The 15,000-nt window shown below is 39.0% G+C and overlaps 1 protein-coding gene across 2 annotated transcripts in view; it reads right to left on the reverse strand.

Moving 5' to 3' along the window:
• The window catches only part of ptprn2 (protein tyrosine phosphatase receptor type N2), a 379,044-nt gene that overhangs the window by 348,197 nt on the left and 15,847 nt on the right, over positions 1-15,000 (reverse strand). For both annotated transcript variants that reach the window (XM_062021618.1, XM_062021619.1), the window contains exons 2-4: positions 12,479-12,529; positions 5,498-5,614; positions 736-959 (exon numbers count right to left, since the gene is read on the reverse strand). In XM_062021618.1, the coding sequence (XP_061877602.1) occupies positions 736-959; positions 5,498-5,614; positions 12,479-12,529 (392 nt within the window). The remainder of the gene's footprint in view (positions 1-735; positions 960-5,497; positions 5,615-12,478; positions 12,530-15,000) is intronic.

The raw sequence follows: 15,000 nt of genomic DNA on the forward strand, positions 1-15,000 counted from the left end.
CTTATCTAGTCGATACTACTATGATTATATCAATATTTTTTAGCATCACAACATCTCCTTTCGTTTTTAAAAAAATGTATATTATGTTTATAAACTCAGGAAATACGTCCCTGGACACATGAGGACTTCAATTATGACCAATGGTATCGAATTGATACCCAAATTTGTGGTATCATCCAAAACTAATGTAAAGCATCCAAACAACAGAAGAATAAGTGATTATTACATTTTAACAAAAGTGTAGATAGAACATGTCAAAAGAGAAAGTAAGCAGATATTAACAGTAAATGAACAAGCAGATTAATAATTAATTTTCTACCACTTGTCCCTAATCATTTTTGACAAAATAATAGAATGGAAAAGGACGCAGCAGCTAAATTAGGAGCCTTTGTTTGCTTACATGCTAATAAAATAAAAGTTTTCTCGTATGTTCACTATTTTATTTAAGGACAAATTTGCAATAAGAAACATATGTTTAATGTACCGTATGATTTTTTTTTTGTTAAAATAATAATATTATGCAATTTTTTGTGGTACCCTTTATTGAGAAAAAGTACCAAAATAGATTTTGGTACCGGTACTAAAATATTGGTATCGGGACAACACTAATCACAACTAATAAAAGCATTTATGAACTGTTGGATAGGCTTCAGCAGTTGTTATTGATCACCTCTCTATCAAATATGACACATAATCAGCCGAGTTGTTCACTCCACAAATGATGGCACTGCTTACCTGAGTGCCACCTGTGTCCTGCTGGACTGGCAGGAAGTGGACGCCTTTCAGGAGCTGCTGTAGGTTGCGGCTCAGCGCCGCCTGCCCGGGCGTCACCTTCCTGTCTGCGGCCCCGCCGTAGGGCACGAGGGGCGCCGACGCCGGATGGCCGAGGGGCACGCTCCTCAGCTTGGAGAGCTCCCTGGAGATCACCTGCTGGGTGAGGTCATCTTGCCATGTCAGCCCTGCAAAAGGTAAGGCCAAGATGTACGAAAAGCAAAACAAATCCGTTCCAGACGTTTGAAAAAACACATTTTGTAGAGAATATTTACAGTAAACAAGGCGATATACACAAAATATACACATATTTTGCGGCTCCAGACAGATTAGTTTTTTGTATTTTTGGTCCAATAAGGCTCTTTCAATGTTTTGGGTTGCCAACCCCTGACTTAGACATACAAAGTATCCAAGGGCATAGCGTATTAGAAAGTATCCAGTAACAGACGTGTCCGCGACATTCAACTTGCCGCATCATGAGGCGGGAAAATGATCCATTCTTGGATGCATCTCAATTGGAACGTGGATGATTCTTAATCGATAGACACACTTTTTAAATATAGATTACTTATGCATGTTGAATAAAGTAATGGAGACAGTTCTAGAAATGTAGTGGGGACAAACGTGGATAATTGGTCAAAATATTCTAACAGCGACACTAAGCTAGCTTAAAACAACAAAAGAATAAATGATTTTGTACTCTCCAACTGGAACTGCGTTACAACAGAGAGTCACCAGCTAAGAGGAAATGAGCAATTCAATTAATAAATCAGGAGAGAAAATAATATCCACACGTGCGACATTTCTATGCACTAAATTAGTCTGATTTCTCAAATCATTTGGCTATCGAGTTTGGCTTTTGGAAAATCGTATAAACAAACCTATATTACAAGTATGGAAGTCAGTTTTCTCTGACATGTAGGCGTCATCAGTGCACCAAGCTCTGTGGTTCAAGTGCTACACAGTGACTTGGGAAGGTTGTTTGGTTTGGGTTATATACAGTACAGGCCAAACGTTTGGACACACCTTCTCATTCAATGAGTTTTCATTATTTTCATGACTATTTACTAGAGATGTCCAATAATATCGGCAGATACATGCTTTAAAATGTAATATCGGAAATTATAGGTATCGGTTTCAAAAGGTAAAATTAATGACTTTTTAAAACGCCGCTGTACGGAGCGGTACATATCCCAGTCAGCAGCCCCTCCCCTCTCCCCTCACCCACACACAACACAGGAGTTGACGACTGCAGCATGAGAGGTTTACTGGCGACGCTTGATGACCTCATCAAACCGCCGCGAGCGGAGCATAACAACAACAAGAGTGTGTTGTTGCCGGTGCTGTAGCCGTGGCTAACAAGCCAGCGAGCTCGGTGACTGACTAACGACACCATGTCTATGGTTTGGGATTATTTTAAAGTGTGTTTGACGGATAAAAAAACTGGCAATTTGTAATGTCTGCAAAAAGTTGGTTATGCGAGGAGGAACCAAGACGAGCAATTTGATCTCCCACCTCTTCAAGAATCATAAGGAGATACACGATGAATACAAGCGGAAGATGGATGAGCCCAGTTTATAATTCCCTGTTATACAGTAGGCCAGGCAGTCTTGCACTAAATGAGGACTATGTTATTGTTTACTTTATTACTCTAGTATACTCTGGACTGAAGCTGTGTGCCTTCATTGTTTTTGTAGCTGTTGTTTTGAGGCATGTTTAAAAAAAATTAAAAAATAATGCACTTTGTGAAAGTCAAAGTATAGTATTTCCCATAGTTGTAGTGGGTATCAGGATTATCTCCGGGAGAGCATGTCCCAAATTCCAAGCTGCTGTTTTGAGGCATGTTAAAAAAACAATGCACTTTGTGACTTCAATAATAAATATGGCAGTGCCATATTAGGTATAATAATGTGTTAATTCCACGACTGTATATATCGGTATCGGTTGATATCGGAATCGGTAATTAAGAGTTGGACAATATCGTAATATCGGAAATCGGCAAAAAAGCCATTATCGGACATCTCTACTATTTACATTGTAGATTGTCACATCAAAACTATGAACGAACACATGTGGAGTTATGTACTTAACAAAAAAACTCTAACTCAATTTTCTTCAAAATAGCCACCCTTTGCTCTGATAACTGCTTTGCACACTCTTGGCATTCTCTCAATGAGCTTCAAGGGGTAGTCACCTGAAAGGGTTTTCACTTCACAGGTGTCATAGTTTTGATGCCTTCAGTGACAACCTACAATGTAAACAGTCATGAAAATATAGAAAACGCATTGAAATAAGAAGGTGTGTCCAAACTTTTGGCCTGTACTGTAGGTAAATGCTACACTCCACCGACTTGAAAAGTTACTTTCGTTGGCCACTTGGTGGCAGCAAAATGCCAGCAATCAGACCATTGGGTATTTGTACAAGGTATGGACACACCGCACACAGTCAAATTGTTTATTGAACTCAAGCTGTCTCGCGGGCCAATTTGAAGACGCTGGCGGACCGCACATGGCCCGCGGGCTATAGTTTGGACACACCTGCTCTAAAGTAACGGTACTCTTACTCGAGTACAATTTTTGGCTCCTTTACTCACATCTGCTGTCACCTCATAGCTCAATAAGCACTGTAACGCCGTTATTTTCGGTGGTAACTAGTAATCTAACGCGTTATCTTTTAGATTCAGTAACTCAGTTACCGTTACTACATGATGCGTTACTACATAAAAAATAACGTAAAACAACGCAGTATCGGCTAGAAACAGAAGATCTGAGTGTGTTTTGTTGGAGCGCTGCGGTGTCGTCCTTCTGTGTCACAATAAAAAGAAAAGGCGTGCTTTGTGTGGGTGGGGGCCGGGTGGGGGCTCCCAGACCGTAGTTGAGGGGCGCAGGGGAGACGTTCCTCCAGGGCAGTGTTTCCCACACATTCATTTATTTGTGGCGGCCCGCAACGAAAGAATTAAGGCCGCCACAAAAAAAAACTTTATTTTTTATTTTATTTTTTGTCCTGTCCAGCTTCTCAGGCAAATCATATAGTTGATGTAGATGCCCGTATCGGCTGTTCAGATTTACTTTACAAAAAAGAAGTGTAGGATCAAGATTTTTGGAGCTCTTTGTTCAGTGGATCAGATGTTTGATGAAGCTTTGTGTCTATCTACCACCACTACTGTTTTCTATTTATTTGTTCCTGACTGTGGCAGGACACCTCTGCCTCTGTTTCACTTTATGTTGCTGGTAAATAATATGGTTGTAGTAGTAGGCTAAAGTTAAATTATTTAGTATGCACTAATTAAAGGGGCAGAGCTTTAAGAGACATTTTAGCTTTTATATTTTTATAAGATATATTTTTTGTAAGAACCACAATTAATAAATATATTTCAGTGAATAACTTATTGTTCAAATCTGTATATAAATATGTACATAAAGTGTTGTAATTATATTGTAAAATGGATGGATGGACGTTTAAAACAAAACTGTTATTATTAATTAGTAAGTATACATTTTTTTAGCCTTTTTAGAGAAAATCATATCATTGTAGTGAATTATGCAAATTACTCGATGATGTCATGGTGACCACGCCCATAGTCACGCCCATGGCCACGCCCCCACCGCCACAGGTATCTTGGCAGTTTATGGGAAACACTGCAGGGCCTATGTACTTCGGCGCTAACAACCTTCACTTTACCCGGAAGAGGGTCTTTACAGCTGAGGGTGAATGACGAGCCCGGCGGTTTGTTGCAACTTTGTGACTTTATTGGACGCAGCCATCCACCAAGCTAGATCACCTGCACACACTCACTGTCGCCGGTCCCTCACCTCTCTCGCCCACTCACTCACTGACGTCACTCACCTCACATGCTGTCATATCTTAAAGGGCCACACACACACACACACATACGCTACTCTCATAACAACTAACAAGACATCATGGCGAAGCCAGAAGTCGAGTTTCTTAACACGGAGATATTCTCAATACTTTTCTTTTGTCGAGCACAAAGAAAATAACATTTTAGTTAAATGTAAGTTGTGTCTTGGATCAAAGATCCTATCTACTTAAAGTTAAAGTTATTTAAAATAGTTTTGTCAATTTGTTCTGGCCTGAAATAAATTGGCCCTTCAAAACATATCTTTGTCTTTGTGTGTTGTATGTAGACCACATTGCTTATCAGAGTTCAGTGATGCAAATGCATGTCAAGTTGATCAACAGATTGTATTATTCTCCAGTGCAATAACAGTACTGAAATTAAGGCTAAAAGGGCATTAATGGGAGCCTTAAAAAAAAAGAAAAAAAAAAAAAGTAACTAAATAGTCACTTTTCACAGTAACGCATTACTTTTTGGTGTAAGTAACTGAGTTACTTTTGAAATAAAGTAACTAATAACTGTAACTAGTTACTGGTTTTCAGTAACTAACCCACCACTGTCAAAAAGGTACAAAATGAAAATGTTGCCGATAAGGCGATGGCATCTCCATTACTAACGCCTCACACAGGTAACTTCTTCCTGTGTTTTGTGCTCGTCTGAATTTCTCATAAGTCATATCATGTGCATCATTTTCCACCAAAAGCTCCATTTGGAAGCAGCAGCAAGATTTCAGCTCTGGCTGGTTCCAGAACCATCAATGTAGAGGTGACTACTGCCGACTGGTGGTCTCACATGCAGTCCACGTGTCCGAAACATGATAGCCAGAAAGATAAGGTAGTAGATCCTAGAAAAAGGTGCAGTGTGTACCTCTGAGAGCCAGTTTGTGCAGGAGCATGGTGAGTCTGTTCAGGCTGGAAGAAGAAACATCGTAGGTGTTGAGCGGCTGGGCAGCAGTCAGCTCCTGACACCTTCCAAACACTCCATCTGCAAAAAGACAATGGCGTCTACGCTTGTTTGCAATGCAGAACACATGGCTGTCATGCGACTGGTGACGTGGTCACATCATTAGGAACAGCTCTCAGTGTACATGAGCACCGATGTTGAGCATGTAATTAAAGGCCTACTGAAATGAATTTTTTTTATTTAAACGGGGATAGCAGATCCATTCTGTGTGTCATAGTTGATCATTTCGCGATATTGCCATATTTTTGCTGAAAGGATTTAGTAGAGAACAACGACGATAAAGTTCGCAACTTTTGGTCGCTGATAAAAAAAAAGCCTTTCCCCTACCGGAAGTAGCGTGACGTCACCGGAGGAAGGACTCCTCACATTTTCCCATTGTTTACAATGCAGCGAGAGAGATTCGTACCGAGAAAGCGACGATTACACCATTAATTTGAGCGAGGATGAAAGATTTGTGGATGAGGAAAGTGAGAGTGAAGGACTAGAGTGCAGTGCAGAACGTATCTTTTTTTCGCTCTGACCGTAACTTAGGTACAAGGGCTCATTGGATTCCACACTTTCTCCTTTTTCTATTGTGGATCACGGATTTGTATTTTAAACCACCTCGGATACTATATCCTCTTGAAAATGAGAGTCGAAAACGCGAAATGGACATTCACAGTGACTTTTATCTCCACCACAATACATCGGCGAAGCACTTTAGCTACGGAGCTAACGTGATAGCATCGTGCTTAAATGCAGATAGAAACAAAAAAAATAAGCCCCTGACTGGAAGGATAGACAGAAGATCAACAATACTACCAAACTCTGGACATGTAACCACACGGTTAATGCTGTACCGCCTGGCGAAGCCTAGCAATGCTGTTGCTAACGACGACATTGAAGCTAACTTAGCAACGGGATCTCGACAGAGCTATGCTAAAAACATTAGCTATCCACCTACGCCAGCCCTCATCTGCTCATCAACACCCGTGCTCACCTGCGTTCCAGCGATCGACGGCGCGACGAAGGACTTCACCCGATCATCGATGCGGTCGGCGGCTAGCGTCGGATAGCACGTCTGCTATCCAAGTCAAAGTCCTCCTGGTTGTGTTGCTGCAGCCAGCCGCTAATGCACCGATCCCACCTACAGCTTTCTTCTTTGCAGTCTCCATTGTTCATTAAACAAATTGCAAAAGATTCACCAACACAGATGTCCAGAATACTGTGGAATTTTGCGATGAAAACAGAGCTGTTTGTATTGGGATACAATGTGTCCCAATACTTCCGCTTCAACCATTGATGTCACGCGCAAACGTCATCATACATAGACGTTTTCAACCGGAAGTTTCCCGGGAAATTTAAAATTGCACTTTATAAGTTAACCCGGCCGTATTGGCATGTGTTGCAATGTTAAGATTTCATCATTGATATATAAACTATCAGACTGCGTGGTCGGTAGTAGTGGGTTTCAGTAGGCCTTTATACTGGAATTCGTAGACTGGAATTTGCCAAAAATCTGTATTTGTTCCATGGAAAAATGCACATTAATAGACATAAAATGTTAAATTATAGCCAGAATCTAGTTTCCATCTGTAGTCCCCGGCAGGTTCAAGGTACATACAACAAAGTCCATTGTAATTTAGAAAAAAAAAACATATACATAAAAATCTGAAAGTCCCAGTGTCAGACATCATAAACCAGGCCTGGGCAATTATTTTGACTCGAGGGGCCAAATTTAGAGAAAAAAATGTGTCAGTGGGCCGGTATATCTGATGTTTAGGAACGCTAATACACAACCTCACAATAATGTCTGATTGAAAGCTAAAAACTTTATGACAGACCGCCTTAAAAAACAGAATGGAATTGTATGTTTTTTACTGAATGAGACACCCAGAATGTACATGAAAACAAAGAATGTGGGATTTACAATATTAGCTATGTCCGATAAAACACTGAATATTGACAACATATGAACGTCAAGCCCCCCCCCTGGACATTTTTACAATCAAGCGAAACACAACAAAAATGCAACAAACACAGCGAAATATGAACGTAAAGGGTAAAAAAAAAAAACACCTACAATCTGATACATCTGAGATATCAATAAGCTTTAGAACTTTGTTGTAAAAATCTCCTTCCGCGTCTGTCCCTGACACCCACATTTGAGGCTGACACTCTGTGGAAACGCTCCCCACCCACACTGCCTGGTGCCTCGTCTGAGCTGCTGTGACTTAGATTACCATAGTAACTAATTAGATTACCATAGCAACTAGTATATTATGCAAAAGTGCCTGCCCCAAAGTAACGGTACTCTTACTTAAGTACCATTTTTGGCTACTCTGCCCACCTCTGATGACAAGACTAGAAAATCCTGACTTGACTAATCAAGTTATTATTCGTCTTTGTGGTAGATTTATGCCGCATTTATAATAATCACCTGGGAGAACAAAGAAGAGATCCTGGATCAATTCCATTGAATTCGTACTTCAAGTCATATGAGGCTATACCCTTCTAATCATGTGAGGGTGCAAGTAATCAGTTGTCATGCCATCATTCCAGACTGACCAATAAAAAGGCTTCCAACATGTTATTCAGAAAAAAATAAGTGTTTCGAACCAAAAATAAAGATTTGTAATCAAAACTTGAAGAAAGGCAAACAAAACTAATTGTTTCATGCAATCTTTTTTTTTTTTGATTAGCAAATACAACCAGTACTTTGGTTTAAAAAAAAAAAAAAAAAAAGGTTCTGTTTGACTGGATCAAAATAAAAATGTCTGTCCTTAAGAAAGATGCAGTCAAAAGAAAGCACCTGGGGCAAGAGTCTCGTTGAGAGTAACAGGAATGTGGTAATTGCTTCAAAATGTTGTACATCAATATCATTAGTTAGGGTTTTTTTTTAACCATACTTCAATGCAATGTATGTTTCCATTCATTCATTCATTCATATCCTCTAAAGCTCTGTAGTTTATACACTACTGCCATCTAGTGTCTTGGAACTGCCACTGCATGCAAAAGCTGCCAGTATTCCTGGCAGCCTTCAATGCTGCATTCAACTGTAACTGTTCCTATCGGATATTTCCATATTAAACATTATTTCCTGATTCCCATTCATTTTCGGTATTATCAGTTTAGTCATTTTCCAACTAGTACACATATTTTTCTTTCTTTTTTTTTCTAATTTGGCATTAGGGTACCATCAATTTAAAAAAACAAACTAAAAAAAACCGTCTACATTTGAACCGCCATGGAAGATGTGATGCCAGCAGGTTGTCCGGGCTCACAAACGCATCATTATAGGGCTTCCTGACTGGCATGTAGTTCCAACTCCGGACGATAGGTGACATTGCTGCTCTGCATAGTGAGAGGCCCATCAGCCTGCTTAACTCTCACGAGAATACTTCATTTAATAGCAATAGGACAAAAAAGTCCGAGAGTTTTTGGGCTCAAATCCCTCAATAAGTTTAAATCTTTCTTAATTTTAATTTTTTAAATTTTTTTTCATTTTAACCATTTGATCCAGTTATGTATTTTTTTATTTTTGAAAGATTTGCATAATATGAGATATTATTCATATTGTAAATGTTAAAGGGCTGAGGTACTGGGGTAAAGATCAGGCATAAATGTACAAAATAATAGTAGTACAACTTATTTTGATGCATTGTTTTATTTTTGGCTGGCATCGACTGTTACGTCATCACATAACACCCACCCACCTACCTACCACCGCGTCAATGTCCTATGAGAAACACTTGACCAAAATAGTCCCATCTAATTCCAAACAGTAAATATGACAATTTGTACTCTTTTTCTCCAAAATGAAACCATGCAATTAGAAGATGCATGATCATAATTAAAATTGGGACTTTTTGTTCTTATCCTACTAAATTGCTATAAAATGTGTAATTTGACCTTACAAAAAATATAACAATGCATCAAAATTAATTCAATTACTAATCTTGTGCATGTTTAGGCGTGATCTTTACACCTGGTACTTCAGCCTGTTTGGATGAAACTCATGTTAGGCCAAAAAAAAAAATTCAAAAAAATATTATTTTTTATTTAAGACTGAAGTTGATTGAAAGATTTGAGCAAAAAAAGTAAAAAGAAAATAAAATAAAATATTAAAATCGAACATGAAAAAACCCTCTCATTAAAAATCTTTCCATTCTGAGTAATACAACCAAAGTTTTATGGCCCAAAAAATAGAGGAAAAATGTACCTCACAGGACAAAAATGTCCCCAATATAATCTGAGTAAATGTGTGCTTCAATTTGCGAGAAACAGCCAGCAAATCAGTGTGACAACGGTTGACGAAGAGAACGAGTCTTATTCACGTGCGAACCAAAAAATAAAGCTAAGTTAACACCCAACAACAATCAACAATCATTCCAGGTGCGTCACAACGAATCACAGAGCCCGAACAAAAAACGCATAACTTTATCTGTTACTTACTCTCCCCTAAGGCGACAATATATGTTGTTAGCTGTACAATCACACGTACAAAATACTTGATTCGCCGCGGCTTTTTCAAAACGTTGCAGCAAAAACTGCGATGTTTTGAGGCTGCTTTTTTTTTTTACAACAACATTGAATCGTCTTGTGATTTTCTGAATGAGTTATCAATGTTGTCAGTGTTCTTTGTAACCTCAAAAAGCACAGGATGGTAACAAAAACTGGAAAACATATCCTGTATTGATGTTTTACTCTTTTTTTTGCCACGCAGGCTTGGAAGTAGACACGAGATGGCAGTAAAAGCACACACTCAGAGCACATTGTCAAATTGCTGTACTGTTTTAATCATACCTAATAGTACTGTATTTTCTGGACCATAGGGCGCACCGGATTATAGGGCGCACTGCTGATGAATGGTCTATTTTTTTATCTTTTTTTTCCATATATAAGGCGCACCGCACCGGATTATAGGGCACATTAAAGGAGTCATATTTTATTTTTATGAATGTAAAAGACTTCCTTGTGGTCTACATAACATGTAATGGTGGTTCTTTGGTCAAAATGTTGCATGGATGATGTTTTACAGATCATCTTCAAGTCGCTTTCTGACAGTCGCTTCAGGATGCGCCGTTTTGTGGGCGGTCTTATTTACGTGGCTCACCTCCGACAGCGTCTTCTCCCCGTCATCTTTGTTGTAGCGGTGTAGCGTGCAAGGACGGGGGCGGAAGAAGTGTCAAAAGATGGAGCTAACTGTTTTAATGACATTCAGACTTTACTTCAATCAATAACGGAGCAGCATCTCCTCATCCGCCGGAAATGTGTCCCGTGTTAAACCGTCCGACCGGAACTCTCTAATAACTAAAGTTCCTTGGGTGAATAATGTAAACTCACTGCACCGGTATGTTTTAGCGCTTTCATGGCGAGTTTACTGACAGATACAACTAAGAACTTTACACTACTTTATATTAGAAATGGCAACAGCGGAGGATGAATGTCCCATAACAAGAAGTTTGAGAAAAAGAAGAAGCTTATCGACTACGTCATCAGCACAGACTACAAAGGCGGACACGCGCACATTTTCAGGACTTATGCGGATCCCAAATACAGATCAGCAGGTATCAGAAGGTAAGAAAAGTTGCTTTTGCATAATATTGCGAAACAAAACTCCAGATAATATGTCTTACCTTATACACACACCATAATACTCGTATGTTGAAGCACAGTACAATCCATCAACCGGTGCGGCTTCATAGCTTACAAAAGTCGTACTAAAACATTTTGATAGATTTTTGAACGCCATGTATAATGTTCTATATTTTCAATGGAACATATAACATTTTGGTGTTGTTCACTTGAGTCATATTGCAGTCTACACATATCTCTTATGTTTGACTGCCATTGATTGATTGATTGAGACTTTTATTAGTATATTGCACAGTACAGTACATATTCCGTACAATTGACAACTAAATGGTAACACCCGAATAAGTTTTTCAACTCGTTCACGTTAATCAATTCATGGTAATCTACTGGTCACACTTATATGGAGATCGGTAAGCACAACCAAAATTATTCCGTACATTAGGCGCACCGGGTTATAAGGCGCATTGTCGAATTTTGAGAAAATTAAAGGATTTTAAGTGCTCCTTATAGTCCGGAAAATACGGTAGTTATAACTACCGTATTTTTCGGAGTTAAGTCGCTCCGGAGTATAAGTCGCACCGGCCAGAAATGCATAATAAAGAAGGAAAAAAACATATATAAGTCGCACTGGACTATAAGTCGCATTTTTGGGGGAAATGTATTTGATAAAAGCCAACACCAAGAATAGACATTTGAAAGGCAATTTAAAATAAATAAAGAATAGTGAACAACAGGCTGAATAAGTGTACGTTATATGAGGCATAAATAACCAACTGAGAACGTGCCTGGTATGTTAACGTAACATATTATGGTAAGAGTCATTCAAATAACTATAACAGATAGAACATGCTATACGTTTACCAAACAATCTGTCACTCCTAATCGCTAAATCCCATGAAATCTTATACGTCTAGTCTCTTACGTGAATGAGCTAAATAATATTATTTGATATTTTACGGTAATGTGTTAATCATTTCACACATAAGTCGCTCCTGAGTATAAATCGCACCAAACTATGAAAAAAAACTGCGACTTATAGTCCGAAAAATACGGTATGAATAAAGAAACACCACTAAAAAAAAATCTTCCTTATTGGCTGTGTATGTTTTACGCTTGAAAAGTGTATGTTCATTTTAACATTCATTTACCTTGCAACACATTTACCCCCGCATGTTAAGAGCATTTGTGAACTGTTGAAAGCGATCCACAGTGCTAATCTTTGTTTCAAAATGAGAGACTATCATCACACTTCAACATCTCTACAATGTAAATGCTAGGTCAGCATTGCAAATGATAACCTGTTCCTACCATTGAAACAGAACTCATACGGTCCACAGAAGTCGTCTTCAAACAAGCAACCTGCAAGCACAAAAACACAAGAAACTTTTTATTGCATGGCAGGTAAATAATAATAATAATAATTAAAGCGGCAAGCAGCGATGGACGGGACCGACTTTGAGGGCTCATAAAATCCAAACCGGAGCAGTAATTACAACTCTTTCATCAACTTTTTATCAGAAGGGTTCAATCTCTCTCCTGTGCTAATTTGAAGCCGACAAGACAAACACGCTCAGAGTAGGGCTGCAACAACTAATCGATTAAATCGGTTAAAATTGATTATTAAAATAGTTGCAGATTAATTTAGTCATCCATTCGTTGGATCTATGCTATGCGCATAGGTTTTTTTTTGTTTTTGTTTTTTTAAATAAACCTTTATTTATAAACTGCAACATGTACAAACAGCTGAGAAACAATAATCAAAATAAGTATGATGCCAGAATGCTGTTTTTTTCCCCAATAAAATACTGGATAGGATAGAAATGTAGTTTGTCTCTTTTATCCGATTATTAATCGATTAATCGAAGTAATAATCGACAGATTAATCGATTATCAAATTAATCGTTAGTTGCAGCCCTAGCTCAGAGGAGATAATGTTTGAAAAAAGGTGAATGTTTTTACTCAACTTTTGTTTTGAAGGGGGAATTGCAAACTTCCTGTTGATTTTTGCTGGGGGTTGTCAGTGTATAAAATATAGGTCTAAGTCAGGGGTCGGCAACCCAAAATGTTGAAAGAGCCATATTGAACCAAAAATAAAAAAACAAATCTGTCTGGAGCCGCAAAAAATTAAAAGCCATATTACATGTGTCATGAGATATAAATTTAATTAAGAGGACTTAAAGGAAACCAAATGACCTCAAATATACTTACAAGAGAGGCATAATGATGCAATATGTACATATCGCTAACCTAAATAGCATGTTAGCATCAATTAGCTTGCAGTCATGCAGTGACCAAATATGTCTGATTAGCACTTCACACAAGTCAATAACATCAACAAAACTCACCTTTGTGCACTCATGCACGACGTTAAAAGTGTGGTGGACAAAATGAGACAGAAAAAGTGGCATAAAACACGTCCTAGAAAGTCGGAGAAAGTTATACATGTAAACAAACTATACGGTGAGTTCAAGGACCGCCAAAATAAGTAGGACAAAACGGCGCTCGCCAAATACTTGAATCAGTGAAGCATATTTAATACAAACAGTGTGATTTATAACAATTAGGGAGGTTTGTGTCATGTTTGTCCTCCTACAGAAACCATACTAAAACAAAAAAATAGATTTTTTTCCCCCTCATCTTTTTCCATTCTTCATACATTTTTGAGAAATCTCCAGAGAGCCACTAGGGCGGCGCTAAAGACATGCGGCTCTAGAGCTGCGGGTTGCCGACCCCCGGTCTAAGTGAAACCTACATAGAGGTTTTTGTTTCATGTCTCCACGACATTCCTACTGGGAGTTAGAGGCAGTTTTGTCTGTGTTTTCTTCCTAGGGGGCGCTAGAGCGCAATTTTGAGTTTTGGGGTTTGGTTTTTTTGATTAGATCGCAATTTTCGCCAGTCCTGATGTGTGTGTCCAATTTGGTGAGTTTTGAAGCATGTTAAGGGGGTCAAATTACAGCTCAAAGAGGCGGCGGTATAATAATAAAACGCTAGAAATACAATAGGGTCCTCTGTCCCAAAGGGACATCGGTCCCTAATAATAAGCATATTTGAAATGCAAAGGAATAAAGAGGAAAAGACGTGTTAGCCTGCGCTTTAATATGATGACCTACAAACAACCATGTTCGCGTAACGAGCTCGACAAGATGACGAACGCTGCACGCCGTGGAAGGAGAAATGTCAGCCAGACCATCAATGAATTGAAGATGGCCCCGTCGCCACGGCAACATGGGAAGCAGAACCGGAGGCTGCGTCGCGTTGTTCTTTTTGTCTAACTCGACAGCACAAACGCAGCAGACAGCATAGCGTAGGATGTAGCGTAGCATCGCAGGTGCTTCTATTATTATCAAAAGGCCACTCATGCATGACTGCCTCCTCGCGGCTTAGCTGCCAGCATGTGACGTTGTTGTCCTGCTTCCATCCACACGCTCTCGCCTCTTTTTCCAGCACTTTCTAAGCATTGTATTGCAAGCCAAGGGAGTCAAACACATTCGAAGGGGAAGAAAATGACCGTCATTTGAGTGTTGTGCTGAGAAAGCAAATCATCAGCAATTTATTCTTACTAGTAAGGAAAAAGAAGCACAGAGGAAGCAACATGAATGACATCTTCCGAGCGACAAAAATATCACTTCTTCTAACTTCCTGCCTCCCACACGTGAAAACACTCTTATGTAATCCCAGCAACGCTCTCTCTATATATACATAGTACGTCACTCCGCTGAATCACTACCATTTGCTTGTTGGAATTCTCAAAATAAGCTTGAAATTCAGGTTTTTTCAACTCTTAATCTGATAAAACACACATTAAACTTCTCAAAATGCAATTCATCTTT

The sequence above is a fragment of the Entelurus aequoreus genome, linkage group LG15 (assembly GCF_033978785.1).
Source record: "Entelurus aequoreus isolate RoL-2023_Sb linkage group LG15, RoL_Eaeq_v1.1, whole genome shotgun sequence".
In the NCBI taxonomy this organism is placed as follows: Eukaryota; Metazoa; Chordata; class Actinopteri; order Syngnathiformes; family Syngnathidae; genus Entelurus; species Entelurus aequoreus.